At 57.6% G+C, this 16837-nt stretch overlaps 1 protein-coding gene across 1 annotated transcript; it reads right to left on the reverse strand.

Annotated features, from left to right (window-relative positions):
* Positions 1 to 1375: 1375 nt before the first annotated feature.
* Prom2 (prominin 2) lies at positions 1376 to 16618 on the reverse strand. Its single transcript, XM_003471543.4, has 24 exons — positions 14918 to 16618; positions 14610 to 14659; positions 14043 to 14245; positions 13829 to 13949; positions 13561 to 13624; positions 13229 to 13318; positions 12719 to 12921; positions 12365 to 12439; positions 11443 to 11506; positions 11146 to 11305; positions 10796 to 10948; positions 9796 to 9919; positions 9277 to 9368; positions 9080 to 9164; positions 7139 to 7285; positions 6651 to 6722; positions 5995 to 6087; positions 5822 to 5875; positions 5103 to 5183; positions 4851 to 4919; positions 4072 to 4161; positions 3837 to 3943; positions 3504 to 3576; positions 1376 to 3334 (listed from the first exon to the last, which is right to left on the reverse strand). The coding sequence occupies exons 1-23, from the start codon at positions 15159 to 15161 to the stop codon at positions 3513 to 3515; spliced, it is 2505 nt and encodes an 834-aa protein (XP_003471591.1). The 5' UTR covers positions 15162 to 16618; the 3' UTR covers positions 1376 to 3334; positions 3504 to 3512.
* Between the last annotated feature and the right edge of the window lie 219 nt (positions 16619 to 16837).

Here is a 16837-nt window from a genome sequence, read left to right on the forward strand (position 1 = left end):
TATTAGTGGACACAGATCTATTTCCCTCTGCGGCTGCTTCTATCTCTCTGTCCACTGCTGAATGCCACCCCCATCTCAGGATGACCAGCACTGACCGCAGTGCACTCCCAACAAAGCTCATTGGCAAAACCAGGCTTAGATGTGCCAGGCCAAGGTTTCTGGATATTAAACTCCCCAATTCATGGGAGGGACAGTAAAACCACTTTTTATGACCACTACTGATAATGGTGGACTAAGTAATTTGGATCAAATTCCCAGCTGAACACAACAGTAAAAGCTATTTAAGATAAGTATGTGTATACATGCGCACATCAGAACACGCTTCGAGCAGCATTTAATAAACAGAATATATATGTGTGTGTGTATAAAGTCAGGGAGCAAACAAACCAAGAAAAAGATCACAGAGCCAAGATCTGGGAAAAGAAGCCCATCCAGTGACTTGTGCCTGACATCTAGGGTGACTTTCTCTCTTGTGGCTTCTGCTGATCGTAATAGATATTGCAATGAAGCCGAGCAAAGTTTTTAATAAGCTCTGGGGCTAATCTCCAGGACCACCAAGAGAAAAGAGTGCCTGGCAAACCTGCCATGCTTTGGTTTAGGTCCAGGGGAAAGTGAATGTCCTGGAAGTAAATCGGCCCTCAGAGGCTCTGTGAGATAAGCTCAGGCCCTGCAAGTGTGTTAAACTGGCCCTGCTTTGCTAGGTTCCAAGTCACGGGCAAGAAGTAAACACAGTCCTTATGGAGAAAGAGAACTTTCTTCCCTCTGATAAGTTTTAGATGCAATGATTTCCCAAATGCAATCTGTAGGGAGCCGATGAAACTAGATTGATCACGTGTAGGGCTAAAGCAAGACCACCCCTGAAAACACCGAGCTCAAAACAAGCCACTTAAACAAGGTGTTCCAGCACCAAGAAGGCAAGGGGCCCAGGCCAGCCAGGCAAACAAGTTGCTAGGCAGTGGGGTTGAAATTGATGTTCTTGTGGGAGTATAGCACTAGGTCGGTTGAGCAGTTCCTTTCCTCCCATCAGGAGGGTAAGGGCTCCACCTGGCCCCAGCTTTGTCTCTTCTTTATTTTCTCATCCCTCCAAGTCTTTCACTCCAAGAACCTCAAGAGCCACTTGGGTTGAGGCAGCAATCAAAACCACCCAGGGAATGACAGCTGCTAGATACAGGCTCATGGGGGCTCAAGGGGGATCTCTGAACTTTAAAATAGCTACACTGCAGGGTGTGTAGCTCAGTGGTAGAGAGCTTGCCTAGCATGTAAGAGGGCCTGGTCCCAGTGCCCTGCACCATAAGAAAACAAGATAAAATGCTATGCTTCATATGCTCAGATATATAAAAAAATAAGATAGGCAATTCAGAGAGAGAACTCAACATATTTTTAAATTATTTCTATTTCATTTGTTTTGATCTCATCAATTGCATTTTAGTATACAGGGTGCCACCACTTCTGCTTAAGCTGACAAATGAGTAACAAGCAAACCACACCAACCAACCACCCTCCGGGTAAAACCTGAAAGTGGCCCTTGTGCAACCTTCAAGGGTGCCTCACGTCCTGCCCACACCACCCTAATTTCCAGCAGCAGTGTTGCTGGTTTATAAAATACATTGAGATCCCCCGCTCCAACATTCAGCAGAACAGCATCTTCAAGGGCTATGGCTTTGGACAGGGGCCACTTCCCCTTTCTCTTGCGCCTGCCTGGACCCTAGTTCTGCCTTGCCCGGTGCGGTCACGCACAGAATAGCAGCTTCTGTCTATTCGCTGCACCTTTGTCCCGTGCCAAGGGCTTCTCACTTGTCATATTTCATTTTCACAGCCCGACAACGCTGAGGCTCTGATTCTTCTATCTTATAAAAGGAGAGGCTAGGTTTAGGGGTCCTGGGTAATATATTTAAGGCGCCTGGCAAGCAGCATCAGAGGCAGGCCATGAACCCAAGTCTGCCCCCTCCTTCTTAGCCCCATGCTGACTGTCATCTACAGGTTGCTGGGGGAGTCCCTGGATCCCTGAAAACATGCATTCAACACCAGCTGTGTACAGAGCCCTAGTCTTAGAGAGCTGGCTTGAAGGACCCCAGAATAAAGCCTAGGAAAGTGACGAGGTGCTACCTTGTGGGGAGCCCAGGGTGTGGCCCCAGTGTAGCCCAGGTTCCAGTCCCTTTTTGGGAACCAGTGCTCAGAGAGGACCTGATGACAGCACTACTATTTGTAACTTGGGGTGCAGGTAAGCCCTCAGACAGTCCCCCACACCACTGGAGGACAGTAAGTCCAGGGTGGAGCCTGCGGAACAGCCAGAGTACTGGGGGCATCAGAGGGCTGTGGCCATGAGGCAGATACCAAATCCAGCCCAGTCCAGGACCATGCCTGCTTGGTAGGTTTATCTGGTGAGCTGGTTGGGCAGGAGGAAGGGGACTCGGAAAAAGAGCTTCCTTAAAGGGAGGAAGGAAAGGGTTGGGGAGAAGCTACGAGGGAAGTTGAGGCAGATGGAAGGCTAGACAGGAACAAGGAGCACAAAGCAAAGAGCTTAGAAGGGAGCAGAGGGAGGGCTGTGCAGGAGGAGGGCTGACGGAGACAGAGTGGGGTTGGGCCGGCACAAGGATGGAGAAGGGGCTCCAGCAGGCAGAGAACAGACTCCTCCTGGTGCTAGTACAGGGCAGCAAGGAGGAAAAAGGTGAGACACCTACTGTTATGGTTTGTGTCTAGATGTCCCCCTAAAACCTCATGCTGTCATGATGGGGCTGCTTTTCAGAAATGGCTGAATCTAGAATTTGTGATTGATTCATTGTCTAGGGGTGTGAGTGCCTGCATACAATATAAGGGACAAAAACAGCCTTCTCTCTAGCTGGGGATTTAGACCAGTGGCAGAAGCACCTTCCTTGCAAGTGCTTGGTCATGAGTTCAATCCCCGGTACCAAAAGAAAAAAAAGTTCACTGTCCTCCTCCTGTTTTTGCTCTGGTTGCTTTTTCTGTCTTCTGCCACCATGAACTGTTGTTGCCTTGCCATTTGCTATCCTGTCTTAGAGCCAGCTGGTTAGGTACTGAAATCTCCACAAACTGTAAGCTAAATAAAGTTCTCCTTCCTTAATTTTGTCTCAGCAACCAGAGAAAAGTAACTAAGACATCTGGGGAAACTGTTGGCCTGAAGCTCAGCAGAAGTGAGAATGAATGAAGGGGATTATGAGCAGAGAGGGTGGAAAGGAAACGGAAGGAGGGATCAGCTGGACTGGGGAACAGTATGGGCCGGAGGCCCAGCTTGGGCTCCGTGACAAGGCTTCTGAAGTCCTCTGGTCTCGACCGAGTGGAGGGCACAGGCAGCCCCAGGGTTCATCTCACCTAGCTGTGGATTAAGAATGGGACAGGGTTTGGCCTGTCAGTCTCGCTACTGGATGGGCCGCACCCAGGTGATCCTTTCTGTCTCTTGGGCCCAAGACCCCAGATCCCAGCCTGTTCCTCCCCAATGCCTCAATTTCCAGCCCTGAGGCATTGTGGGTAGGGAGTGGACTCACCCATGGGTCCTACAGCTTCAGGGAGGTGACCCGGGGGATGCGGAAGAGCTGGGTCTCCTCAGAGCTGGTGGAGCTGAAGCATCGCAGAATAAAGATGAGGCCCCAGCATGGACCTCAGCCCAGCTCAGGGACATACCGAGGGGAGGAGTCTGGGAAACTGTGCTCGGCAGATGTGGGGTGGCAAGGAGACAGAGCAGACATAGGGACAATTTCCAGGTCTCAGCCAGAGACCTTCTCTACCGGGGAAGTTTCAGAACAGGGTATGGGACCTGGTGGCTGCATGGACTCATTCCTGGGCTCCTGATGTCCCTCTTGGTCCTAGCAACCCCTCACCTAAGGCGCTTCCGGATAGGGCGGAAGTACTTGGAGGTCTTGACAGCAAAGATGATGCTGGGGATGAGGAAGAAGGTGCACCAGCCCAGGCAGAACCAGAAGGCATTCTGAAAGGCACATAAGGTCAGCACACCTGGCCAGACAGAGTCCCCTCCCCAGTCTGCCCTGTGCCTGCAGCCTCCACCTCAGACTCAGCATGGGGTGGAGAAGTGTCATCAGAGCCAAGGTCACTCACCCAGGGGTCAGCCATCATGTCACACAGGACCACACGGCCGTTGTCCAGGGCTGAAGAGAAGGGCTGACAGGTGGCAATGTGCTGGGTCACCTGTGGGGCCAACAGGAGGCAGGCATACATATGTGGGGACACTCAGGTGTGCACCCTAGATTCAGAGAGGTTGACAAAGACACAGCTAGGGGCCACTGCACTCTTGAACAGGCACATAAAGAGACACACGGGTACAGGCACACGGGGAGGGAACACATCTGGGCTCCTTATCTGCTCCTGCACCCCACATCCATTCACCCCATTTGAATGAGGGTTCTATTGTGTATCCCATGCACCAGAGAGGCAGCATGTATGTGTGCAAATGCATGTTGCGTTTCCAGTGTCCTCAGGCCCTTTGCACACATACTTGTACACACTCACAGACACTCTCAGGGCTAAGCCAGTCCCCTGTGAGCCTGGGGCACCAGGCTCTGTCAGTTTGCAGAGTGTGGTTAGCTGGGGTCCTCAGGAGAACACAAGCTGGGCGGGGTATCAGCCCACAGAAAGGGCTGGGGACAAAGTATGGATGGCCCGTGTTCCAGAGAGCCATGTGCAACCCAGCTCACACTCGAGCCTCAGGCAGCAGCTGGGCAGGGATGAGGCACAGATGGGAGTTTGGGTTCAATCCCCAAGGCCTGGGCACCCCTGGGTCCCCGGGAGCAGATAGGGCAGAGCAGGGTGACCAGCTGACCCACGTGGTGGTAATCCATCACTGCCCTGAGACCAGGCAGGGTCTGAGCTCCTCTCACCTCCTCTTTTACCCAGGCCACGTACTGGGAGAAGTAGCCCATCTCCCGGGTCAGGAAACACTCGCTTGCCTGCAGAAGAGGAGATCAGAGCTGGCAGAGGTCCCAGCAGCCCCCTCCACCACCCCATGCCTGATGCCATTGACCAGGCTGCCTTTTGGGACTCACTGTGAGGGAGCAGCTGGAGAAGCCTGTGGCAGAGGCCCCGTGCCCCTCTGGTTCTGTATCAGTCCCTGCCTCCCCCACCCTGCTCACATTCTGAAGGATGTGGTTGGTCAGTGCTGGCAGTTCTGTTTTTAGATAGGTGACATTGCCTAGGATCACTGAGGTCTCCCGCTGCAAGTGACAAGAACCCTAGCTCAGTGTCTTGCTCAGGAAGCAGTCACTCATTTATCTACCCATCCATGCATCCTTCACCCATCCATCTACCCATCATCCACCTATCCATCCATCATCCATCCTCCATCTATCTATCATCCATCCTTCATCTACCCATCATTCATCCATCTTCTTATCCATCCATCATCCATCTATTCATCCATCCATCATCTATTTATCCACCCATCATTCATCAGGTTCATCCATCATCCATCTATTCACCCATTCACTCATCCATCCATCCATCCATCCATCCATCCATCCATCCACATAGGCATCCATCCATGCATACATTCATCCATCATCCATCCATACATCCATCCATACACATAGGCATCCATCCATGCATACATCCATCCACCATCCATCCATACATCCATACAGCATACGACACACACCTAGAACTACAGATCCATGGTTTTCAAGGATCTTCCCACCCATCTCCACCTCCTTCCCATCCCCACCCTCAATCTCCGGTGGGATGGGGCACAGACTATGTGGTCCATAGCCAGCTGGCTCCCCAGTTCCTTTCTCCCTCTGCTGCCCACCTCAGCAGCTACCTTGTTCTACTTCACTGCCCCCAACTCAGCAGCTACCTGGAGGTTTGGAGCAGAGGACTCTAGGGCCCTGACGCTGCGGTTGAGCTTGACCTATGAGGAGAGATTTGGGCTACTTAGGGGGAGGAATAGAGAGGGGGGGGGGGAGTGCAGCACCTCCCCCTTCTCTCTCCTCTCCCGCAGGCCACAGGCTCCCTGAGCACCACACTTACCACCAGGTTCTGCTGGGGGATGACCTCCTCCTGGGAGAGCATTCTGAGCCTTTGGGCCTCCTCCTGCAGCTGCCGCCCCAGCACAGAGTTGCCCTGAGGGCGGACAGAGATCAGATGGCTCCGCTCCGACAGGCAGAACTTTTCCAGGGGAACCTGGACCCCACCTTTTGGTTGCACATTGAAAGTGCTAGAATTGAAGCCTCCTTAGGCTTCGACCCAAGCCCTGTCTCTCATAGGGTCTCTGAGATGCCTCAACAAGAACTTTCCCCTGTGGGACAGCTGTCCTATCTCATCGTCACAATGCAGATTCCATACCTGGTGGGCACTGCTTGCCCAGCTGCGTGACATCAGACCAGTCCCTTGAGCTGATCTGAGATGGAGGAGAGTCTACTTTACAGATGACAAAACAGAAGCCCAGAGATGCTCAGGGACTCACCCAAGGCAGCCCAGCAAGCTGGTGGCAGGTCTTGAATCAGACAAAGTTGTGGCAAAACCCTCAAGCACAGTGGAGGAGGTTCTGGAGTCTGAGCCCTCACTGTCGGGGGCTCTGACCCCTGCTTCTGCCCTCGGCACCCCCCAGCTCCAGCTTCCCACCCCACCTGCCTCCAGCTCCATCTGACTGCTGCCCGCCCTGTGGGGCCCCTGCTCTTCCTCACCTGACTCTGGGCTAGTCCCGCCAGCTCCTGGGCCAGCTGCTCCATGTCGGTCTTTACCACGGGCTTCTGGATCTGTGGGTGGATGGGAAAGGTTGGCAGGGTTGCACCTTGGCCTCCGAATTCCCACTCTTTCCAGACACATCCTGCACCAACTAAGTCACAGCAGTCACGGTGGATTTGACCTGGAGCCACCAAACAGTTCAGACATCTTCTAAAACAGAGACCCAAAGATAGGCGCCCTCTGGTGTGGAGCAGGGAAGAGGTGCTTCCCACCAGGGTGCCCGGCAACAGTGGGTTCAGGACCACAAACAGCGACGCGGACTGCTGGGTCAGGGGCCCAGGGCAGTAGAACTGTGGTCTGCTACACTTCGGATGGGAAGAGGTCCCAGGAGGGAACATCTAGCACTGGGAGGAGGCAAGGCTCATGCCCAGCTCCTCTGTGCGGTTCCCCTCCTGCCCAGGCAGGTGGCCGGGGTCCCTCTGCTGACCTGGATGAGGAAGTGGTGGTAGCTGACTTTCTCCAACCCACTCTTCTGCAGTTTTTCCAGGTCCCGGTGGGCCTCTGGGCTCAGCAAGTCAGGGCTCTCCATGTTCACTCTGAAGTCCTGCAAGTCCCGCTGCAGCTTCTTGGTGTACTGGGAGGCGGGGGAAACAGGAAGGGCTGTTGATCTAACAAAGCCCAGAGATACTTTCCTAGGTAAGGGGTCCGCTCCCTGCCCTGGACACGCCACACCCTGGAAGCTTCCCAGCTGGCTTCTGCTCCTAGAGTCACCACCCCTAGGGCCCAGTCTTCCTCCAGCACCTGTCTGGTTTCTGGCCTGCCATCCAGATCCATCCAGGCCACCTGATATAAAGCCGCTCTCCTGGCTTCCCTGCATAACACCCTTGTAAGAAGGTCTTCCTAGTACTTCCCAGGCAGGGCCCTGGAGTGTTCGGTCCCAACCTCAGTTGTCCACCCATTAATCACCATCAGCGCCGTGCCACTGCAACCACACCTGCCTATTCTGCCCCAGCCCGCAGCATTTAGAGGAGGCTCGTGTGACGGTTTGTGAATGGATAGATGGATGGATGAATGAACAAATGAACAGATGTGATCCTATTTCCAGGGAAGACCCCTGGCATTCTCCTACCACTGCTGCAGATTTAGGGGACATGAAATTCAGCCCTGGTGTCTCACGGATGAGAATCTAAGACCAGAGAGGCGCATTTGCTTGCCAGAGGATGCACAGCAAGTTACCTCACCTCTCCCCATCCCACCATGCTGCTTTCTCTGGGGGCAGAAAAGCCCCAACCTACCACAGGCAGAGTCTTTCTTAGAGCAGCATTTTAGGCCTCAGTGTGAGGTGTGGCAGATGTGCGAGGTGAGGGGGGCAGTGCGGCCCAGTGGCTGCTAAAACACTCCACTTACTGATTGGTGCACATTTGGTTTGTTGCTATGTCCACTGGGGACAGGAATCCTTAAGGTCACACTTGAAAAGTCACCAGATGGCCTCTGAGGACCGCCTGGCCCTGCTGAAGCTGGCACCTTACCTGTCCAGTTTTCTCTGAGAGCCTGGCCCCTCCCAGGCCCCCTTGCCTGAGAGCCATGACTCCCAGGGGACAGGGCATGAAGTCTGCTGTGCCCAGGAACCTGCTGCAGCCTTTCCTGGCCAGGCTTCCCCGCCCACGTGGCTGTGCTGGGGCAGCGTGGGGACACTGCCTGCCCCGGCGGCCTCTGGACAGCTGCCGAAGCTGGAGGAGTGGGCAGTGAGGCATAGGCTACCCTCGGGGCGGAGGTGGTGGCTGCTCCAAGAGGAGTGGGCAGGTTTCTCTGGATGAGCAGAAGCAGACAGTGGCCCCTGGGTGGCAGGAGGAACGCAGGCATGGGTGTGGGCTTTCCCAGGACAGGACTGGAAGTGGCTCCCACTTCACAGAGATGTGGTGAGAGGAGAGGAGGGGATGTCTGGCAGCATCTGTAGGCGTCCTCAAAGCATAGCCCCCTGTGAGGGAGCCCTCCCTTGTTCTACAATCTTCTCTGCATTGAGGCCTAAACTCCATTCTCCAGCCTGCCCTGCAGACAAACACCCCAAGTCCTAGTGGGCACAGGGAGAGTTCTGGGGTGCTGGGGGTAGGGATCTCCACATCTCTGCCCCCTCCTGGCTGCAAGAGCTTAGAGAGGTCCTGGTGAGCTCCGTGTGCCCGTCCAGCCTGTCCAGCTGGAACTCACTGGCCAGCGCCTGCCCTCAATCAGGACACAGCCCAGTCACTTACTCACTGTCACCTTGTTGCAGCTTAGCTGACCCTGGAGACAGGGCCAAGGCCTCCAGGCACTTACCACCAGAACCTTCCTGCTGCAGTCTGGGCTCTGCCCTGAAGCGCCTCCATCCATTCCAGAGCAGAGAATGGAGCTCTAACAGTACAGCCTCATGGCTTCCAGAATGTTCTCTTACCTGGCTGATGTTCAGGTGCTTGTCCAGGTTGTAAGAGTCGTTGAGCTGTAGGACCTCCCAGAGCGCGGCCCCTTCCTTGCACTGCCTGGAGAGAAGGGAGGAGCACAGGGTGGCAGGGGTGGCTGATCTCACCCTAAGGGGACGTCCACCTCTGTCCCCCCCCAGGCCACCCACCTCTGGACAGGCTGCCCACTCACTGGTAGGCCAGGAGGAGGCTGATATTCTTCCTCAGGCCGAGGAGGTAAGATAGGTTCATGGAGGGGTGCAGGTTCCCAGGGGTGTCTGCAAACTGGAGGTGGGGCAGGAGCCATGGGCCATAATGCAGGGTGAGGATGAGGCTGCCCCAGCTTTCCCAAGGCCTGGTGCTGCCCTGGCAGAGCAGGGACACAGTACCTCCGACCCACAGAACTCAATTGCCCTGGCCCTACCTCCTCATGGGGACAGATGGCCAGCCTGACCCCAGGGAGAAGCCATTTCAGGGGGGGTCAGGGCTCCCGGTCCCAAGACTTAGGGACAGGAGAACTAAGCACGTAGGAGTGACCACTCGGGCTCCCGTCCAAGGCCGGGGCAGCACCAAGGGCTAACAGCTTCTCTCTCTGTCCCTCTCTCCGAAATGTCCGCTATGCCTCCTCCCCCACACCCTCTACTCTGCCCACGGCTCTCTGCACCTCCCTGCAGGATCCAGCCGGGACAGGCCACCTCAGGGACATCCCCACCTCGTAGAGCTCCCCGCTCTCCCAGCTCTGGCACACCAGCGTCTGCATGTTGCCGCCTACCAGGAAGGTGGCAAAGACCAGGAGGATGAGGGGTGCAGCGAAGACGAAGCTGAAGCCCACGCCCCTGGGGGAAGAGGTGGGGTGAGGTGAGGGAGACTGGCTGAGGTGAGCTCTGTCCACATGTGCACCCTGGAACTGGCCTGGGAGCCGGAGGCTGAGCTTTAGAGCAGCGCTTCGTGGGAAGAGGAGCTCAGAGAACTGGATCCCTCAGGGGGAAGGGGACTCAGAACCCCTAACTGTCCCCTCCTCACCCTTACCCACGGCTGGGGCTCTGTAGCCGAGGAGGGGACGGCTGTTTTGTTTGGAGAGCCAAACCCGCCTACTGTTGCCCAGGGAGACGACCTTCAAAAGGTGACCATGCACCACCGAGTATGACCCACTCGGAGCCATTCTCAGCAGGGCTGGGGAGCAGGGACCTCTAGACTGGGTGCCACGGACTTGTGGAGGCCCCCTGTGAGGTGGCACAGCCCAGCGCCAGGCCATGAGGATCAGAGCATGAAACGTGGGGTGCATTTCAGCCCCTGCTTGCTCTTTTGGCCAGGACCCTTGTAGAATGGAAAACCGCACGTCTGCATGAAGCAGCCTTGGCTCAGAGACCATCTAGTCCAGGGATGGCAGCAGAGCCCAGCTTGGCTGCTGGCGCCTGCTGCCACTGATGCCGTCTGGAAGCTGGGGATCCTGAGGCCATGCTCGGTTCAGTGGGAAGCATGTCCATTTGGTTCTGCCGTCTTCCCAGGTGTGCATAGGGTGGGGGGAATAACCAGTGCAACCCTCTTGTACAGATGGGGAAACTGAGGCCAGATGGGTGGCCAGATTTGCTCAGGGCCATCAGGGAGTAGGAGTCAGGCTGCCCTGAAGCTCGGCCTCCTGTCTCCCAGGGCTCTGCTGCCGTCCTTCCCCGGGAGCAAGAGGGACCCTTCCCCTGATCGCCCCTTCTTACACCATGAGGAAGCGGGCTCCCGCCTCGCCTTTGGCGTCCCAGTGGCTGGGGTCCTCCCTGGCTGATAGCCCCAGGATGCCCAGGCAGAGGCCCACCAGGTTGCAGACCACCACGAGGAGCGCTGTGGAGCACAGCACACAGCCCACGATCCACCTGCAGAGAGGGCAGGACTGGAGAAGGGCGGGTGGGGAGGCTTCCTGGGGCCTCGCTGCTCGGAGGGTCCCCCGGGCTCAGGTCCTGAGGGCGCACACAGGTGGGCACAGAGGCCCGAGGAGCCAAAGGTCTTGGCTGAGCAGGAGGCAGAAGCAGAGAGGCTTGGTCCCACCCGACCCCTGGCTCCCTCCGGGCACCTGTATGTCTCATAGCGCTGCACGTCCCGCAGGTAGGGGCGGCTGCGCACTTCCAGCTCCTCCAGCGCTCGGCTCCAGTGCGCAGCCGCCTTGGAGCCCGGGAAGCTGCTGGCCAGCGTCCTCATGCCTTTGGGCTGCTGGGCCACTGCCTTTTTCAGATCTGCCCAAACCACAGAGGCTTAGAGCACTTGGGGACCACCCACGGAAGGCCCATCCCAAGAGGACAGCCTTCCCGGGGTGGCACAGCCGGGGGCCACTGGCCCCATCGGCCTGGAGCTGGCATCTGGCCACACTCACCTTCGACCACGCTGGCCGTCTGCATGGCAACCAGGAGCGGGAGGCTGCGAAGGGTGCTGTTCTCCTGCAGGACAGAAGGCAGCTTGGCCTCCTGCTCTGGGCCTGTGTCCCAGCATGGGGACCCCGGGGCCCAGAGGTCCCGGGGCACTCCCCAGTGCCCCAGCGATACTAAATCTTATGCATACACGTTTGTTATGCATAATTACATTTGTTTAAAATACACTTAATCATGAGGATCCCTTCCCCTCTCCATCCTCTCATCTCCTTCCTCCTCCACAAGGCCTCTGTTTCCTATCATCTCTCTTTTATTTGGCTCTAAATTATTTATATTTTGGGTTTCTCATATAAGAGAAACCATGCAATATTTAACCTTCTGTGTCTGATTTATTTCACTTTGATTAGAGCCTCAAGAGCCATCTCTTCTCTTGGCCTTGGCTTTTTTTTCCTCAGCCAATTTTGACACAACGCCTTAAAACCGTCTCCCCTCTCCCACCCACCCCGCAGGCCACTTCTTCTGCTCCAGCCTCCCAGCGGGGCTGATTCACGTTTCCCCTGCTCCCAGCCCTGGGTCACAGGTGCTGACTCACAGGACGTCTCCCCCCCCCCCCCCCCGCGCCCAGGGCTGCCCACCTGGGGGCTCTGCGGGCACTATTCCCTGGCTGTCCACAGTCCCTACTGCTGGGGGGGCCCCTAGCACCTCCTTCTGAGCACCTCCCTGCCTCCCCCTTCACACCCCTGCTGCTTGCCAGAGAGGGGACAGAGAGAGGGGACAGAACCTTCGGCCTGGGGCACCAGGTGACAGGGATGATACCAAATCAAAGGTTCAACTGGATTCTGGCTCCAAAAGAGGAAAACTGTGGTATCTCCACTGTGAGTTCCTAGGAGCCACGAGGGAGGGGCAGATGGGCAGATGGGCACTCACCTCCTGGACCATGCTGGAGAAATTGGTCTCCGGGACACCCTTCAGCTGGTACAGGATGTGGTCCACGGAGGGGACCTGAAATGTGCAAGGGCAAAGTTTACAAGAGGCCCCGCGAGGGACCCTGTGGCAGGAAAGGGGCGGATGGGCTGAAGCCTCAGTGGCCCCAGAAGGTGGGAGGACTCAGGAGCTAGCGCACGTGAAGCTCAAGCTGCTGCATCTGGGGCTCAGAGAGCTCCTGGCACCTTACCAGGGTCTGAGTCCCTGGCCCTCTAAGGGACAGCCTGAGGAAGGGGACTGGGCTGCAGATGGAGCGGCCCACCAGAGCCCCACGTGGCCTCTGCCCTGGGCCCACACCTGGACAAAGTCAGCGGCCAGCTCCAGGGTGCGGGTTCGGTTCAGGGTCCCCTCACAGTCTCCCTGACACCCGGGCTCCTGCAGCAGGGCGAGCAGGCGGTCCCTGTGCTCCCGCATGGCTGGCTCCAAGCGCTGCTGTCTCTCCCGCAGCTCCACCAGGGTGGCGTTCAAGGCATGGAGGTGATCCACGGTGACCTGCAGGGCTGAGAAACCCACACGTGGCCTGAGTAGTCTCCATGGCTCCCGGCATCCTCCCAGGGTCCTGCGGCAGCCTCACAACATGTGGGCAACTGAAGTCATCAGCCTCTAAGTCACAGTGGAAACTGCCCACGGCCAGCTGAGCCAGGAAGTGGCCAGGGATGCCTGAGGCTCAGAATCCTAGCATAAGGGGATGGAAAGTTTAGAGAGGGCTGAGGCTGGCAGAGCACACAAAATCCAGTGCTGAGGGAGAGCAGGCCGGTGGGGAAACCCCTGCTGGGCCCCGCCCTCACAGGCACAGGTCCAGCTCACCTTGGCCCAGGGTGTTCACAGAGGCCAGTACAGGGTAGATTACACTTCCAAGCTGTCTGTGCACGATGTTCCCGAGCCTCTCACCAACCCCTGGAGAGCACAGAGCGTATGCAGGGCTGGCCCCAGCAAGAGAGGACACCGCTGCCCACCCCTCCAGTCCTGCTCCCCAGGCCCCTGCTCCAGACTTGGTAGGGCAGGCTGTGGTCTCTCTGGCCTGTGCCTTATGCCCCCTCGGTTAAGGTTTCCAGAGTGGGGGGTCAAGACAAAGGAATGAGGGAGCCTCCCTGCAAGCCTGCGCAGGGTCATTGGGGCTAGTCAGCTGTAACCCTCACCATCCAGCTCCTTCAAAACTTGCTTCTGGGGCAGGGAGAATTGATCCGCCACGGCCTGCAGCTCCTAGGCAAACACAGGGGCGTGAGCTACTGTCCCCTGTCCTTCCTGCCTGAAGACAGTACAGGTTCTCATACATGGTTCAGCGACCTTCCAGCAGGGGGCAGCCATGTGCGCAGGCTGTGGACCACGGAGACGGGCTCTGCTCCGTCCAGCCTGGGCCTGGCACTCCCATGGTGTGTGGGGACAAGGCAGGGGCTCAGTGCTCACCTGGGGTACACTGGAGACCAGGCCCCGGAGGCCAAGCAGGGTCTCAGGCACGGCTTCCACATTGGGGCCCATCTGCTCATGTGTGCGCTGGTTGGTGACAAAAGCACAGACCACACCAATCCTGTCATGAGCAAGGCGAGGGGGAAGCAGCTTGCAGGGTGCCCGGGGAGCCCTGGAGGCCAGCAGGGCCCAGCCCTCCTGCCTGGCCCCTTACAGCAGCACGAGGGTGGTAAGCAACAGGAAGGCCATGAGCGTGCCACGCTCGCAGGCCATGGCCTTGTGCTCCGTCTTCACTCGGCCTCCGCAGCGTTGGTGGCAGCGACAACAGCAGAAGCACAAGCCGGTGGTGGGCACCGCCAGGAGGTAGAGGCCCGCGATCACAGCACACACCACATAGCCCGCTTCGTACCGAACCACCTGGTGGGGAGCAGGGTGTGAGGGGTCTCTGTGTCCCCCTAGGCCTCCCCGTGCTGGCCTTGAGTCCAGAGGAAATCAGAAGGGGATGAGGACAAACATGGAGGGCCCTGCTTTGCACCTTGGGGACCCACAAGAGAGGTGCATGGTGTCCTTGCAAATTACCATCTTGAGACTAAAGTTCAGAGGGTCTGGGGCCCTTGTGAAGCCCACTGCCCACAGGCTGCAGGGTGGTGGTTTGAGCCCAGGAGAGAAGAGAAAGGATGCCGCGGAGCCCCCCCACCCTGCAAACCCCAGCAGGGTAGGCAGAGCTAGCCGCGTGGGAGCCGGTTCGGACCCTCACATCCCTCGCCCTCTCCAGTCTCACCTCCTCCACCTTCACCGAGGACGGTTCATTCAGCAGGGCTTTTACCAACTCTACAGGAAAGAGCAGGGCTGAGGTGTGGGCACCACCACCAGCCTGCCCGTGGCCACCCGTCCTCTCTGCCAGGCCAAGGGAGACTTGGTCAAGGTCACACGGGAAGGTTCTGAGGCTGCCCCAGCAGCCCGAGACTTTGGGAAGGAGGAAGGAGGAAGGCGGTGGGGATGCCCGGGCACCTACCCTCCAGGTGCCCGTGGACGGGATGGAGCAGGGCAGGGTGGGCTGGGCACCGGCCGGGGGAGGCGCACACTCACCTGAAGGAAAAGGGTTGAGCTGCACCAGGGCGAGGAAGCCTTGCACGGCGCCATAGAGCGGGTCCAGGGGTCCTGGCGGGCGCACGAGAGGCGCCAGCCACCGCGTCCTGGCGGCGGGAGCGAACGCCAGGCGCTGCGCCTGCCCCAGGGACCCGCAGTCGCTGGCCTCCGGCAGCCTCAGGCCCAGGCCCAGGCCCAGGCCCAGGCCCAGCAGGGGCGCCAGGAGGCCGGGTGCGTGCCTCATGGGGTCGGGCGGGTGGGCAGGACGGGTGCAGTCGGCGGCCGAGGGAGTGGGCGAGCCCGGGGCAGGCCGTGCATCCTTCGCAGCCTTCTTCCCTCTGTCCTTGCCGCTCTCCAAACCGGCCCGACGGGTTTGGGCTCCCGAGCTACCTGGGCGCCCGCCCGCCCCGCCGGGAGTATAGGAAAGGCAGGGGCGGAGGCCTGGGGTAGGGGGCTGGGCCTGAGCTGGACGCCCTTGACAGTCCGGGTGGAAGCTGGGGCTCCCTGGCCCCTCCCCCAGACCCCGGACCAGGGTGCCTCCAGCGGCTGGGCCCAAGAAAGGCCTGGGCACCTCTGGAGTGTGAGGGTGGCCCAATTTTCTGGGCTCAACCCCTGCCACTTAGTGAAGTCCTGGCCCAAAGGGTCTTAGGAGCAGGCACATGGCCGGGCACCCCTTCCCTGCTCCTGCTGGGCCCTGATGTGTCCCCGTGGGCATGCCAGGTGACCACTGCCAGTCCAGTGCAGAGTAGCCCCAACAGGTGTGGTCTCTGGGGAGAGTGAATCCCGGGGAGGTGTGCCTTCTGTCCCAGCCTTGCCCCTTCCAGCTACTAGGTGAGAGAAGCCAGGCATTCTCCCAGGATGTGTCTCTACAGGTCTGTTTTGTAGGGCTCTATGCCCAGTACCCCAGAGGTTGCCCATAGCCAAACAGACCATGGGGAGATACTGCTGAACAGCTGGAGGGCACCATTGAGGAAAATGATGTAAAAATGCCTCTTTGGACCTGGAGGGTACCCCAGCGCATGGCTAAGGAGACCACAGCATCAACACGGATGGCCTAAAACAGAGATCAAACCCAAGCAGCAGAAAGGATGATTTTCAATTCTCCTTGGCTCATTTGTGTGTTAGATTTGTGTTCGTTGTGTTTAAAGAAAAAATAGGAGTTTGTGGCTTTCCGTGGCCATTCCCTCCTCCCCTGCATGGGAAGTTTGAGTGGACAGACTGGCTTGGTGGTTCTAGGGACCCTGCAAGCCCACCAAGGCTGGGGGAGTGTTGAGTGCTGGTAAAGGGAGTGTAGGTGAGAGGCGCGGGGATTAAGGGGTGTCTGAGGTGAGGGCACCTCAGTTTGAGCCCTGAAGTCCTTACCTTTCCTTCTCAGCTTTCTCAGAGCAATGCATAGTCATTGAAGGCATGATCCCGTTAATAATGGGGTGCAGATGGGAAATGGGACCTCATCAAAGAGTGACTCAGAGATGAAGATCAGGATTTGCAGTGAAGAATGGGCCATGGTGCCCTGGCACCCCATCCCGTAGAAACAGTGGGTCAGCAGAGTCCTCTGGAGGCCCAACACCTGCTCGTGCTGCCTGTGATTACAGGCTGTGTCCTCGAGGTCCCCACCTTAACGCCTGAGACCCTGGGGGCTGTGGTTAGGAAGGGCTGGTCTGTCTAGGGCTGGCCAGTTCTGGTCTCCTTCCCGCTCCGGTTCCAGCTGTTACAGAGAATGACTCCCCAGAGGTCACAGTCTAACTTTAGCCCTGTCACCCGCAGGATAGAAATAGCCCTTGTCGAGTTGATAGAATTCACCTATTGGCTCATTAGTAACTGCCACTGGGCCTTCTGTATCTTCCAACATGGGTCCCTCTTGGTATTGGATTTGGGTCCCAGTTCCAGGAGGCGACTGAAGTCTTTGGGGACCTGGAAATA

This window comes from Cavia porcellus, unplaced genomic scaffold (genome assembly GCF_034190915.1).
Source record: "Cavia porcellus strain 051 isolate PalLab524CR breed Dunkin Hartley unplaced genomic scaffold, mCavPor4.1 scaffold_18, whole genome shotgun sequence".
Classification (NCBI taxonomy): Eukaryota; Metazoa; Chordata; class Mammalia; order Rodentia; family Caviidae; genus Cavia; species Cavia porcellus.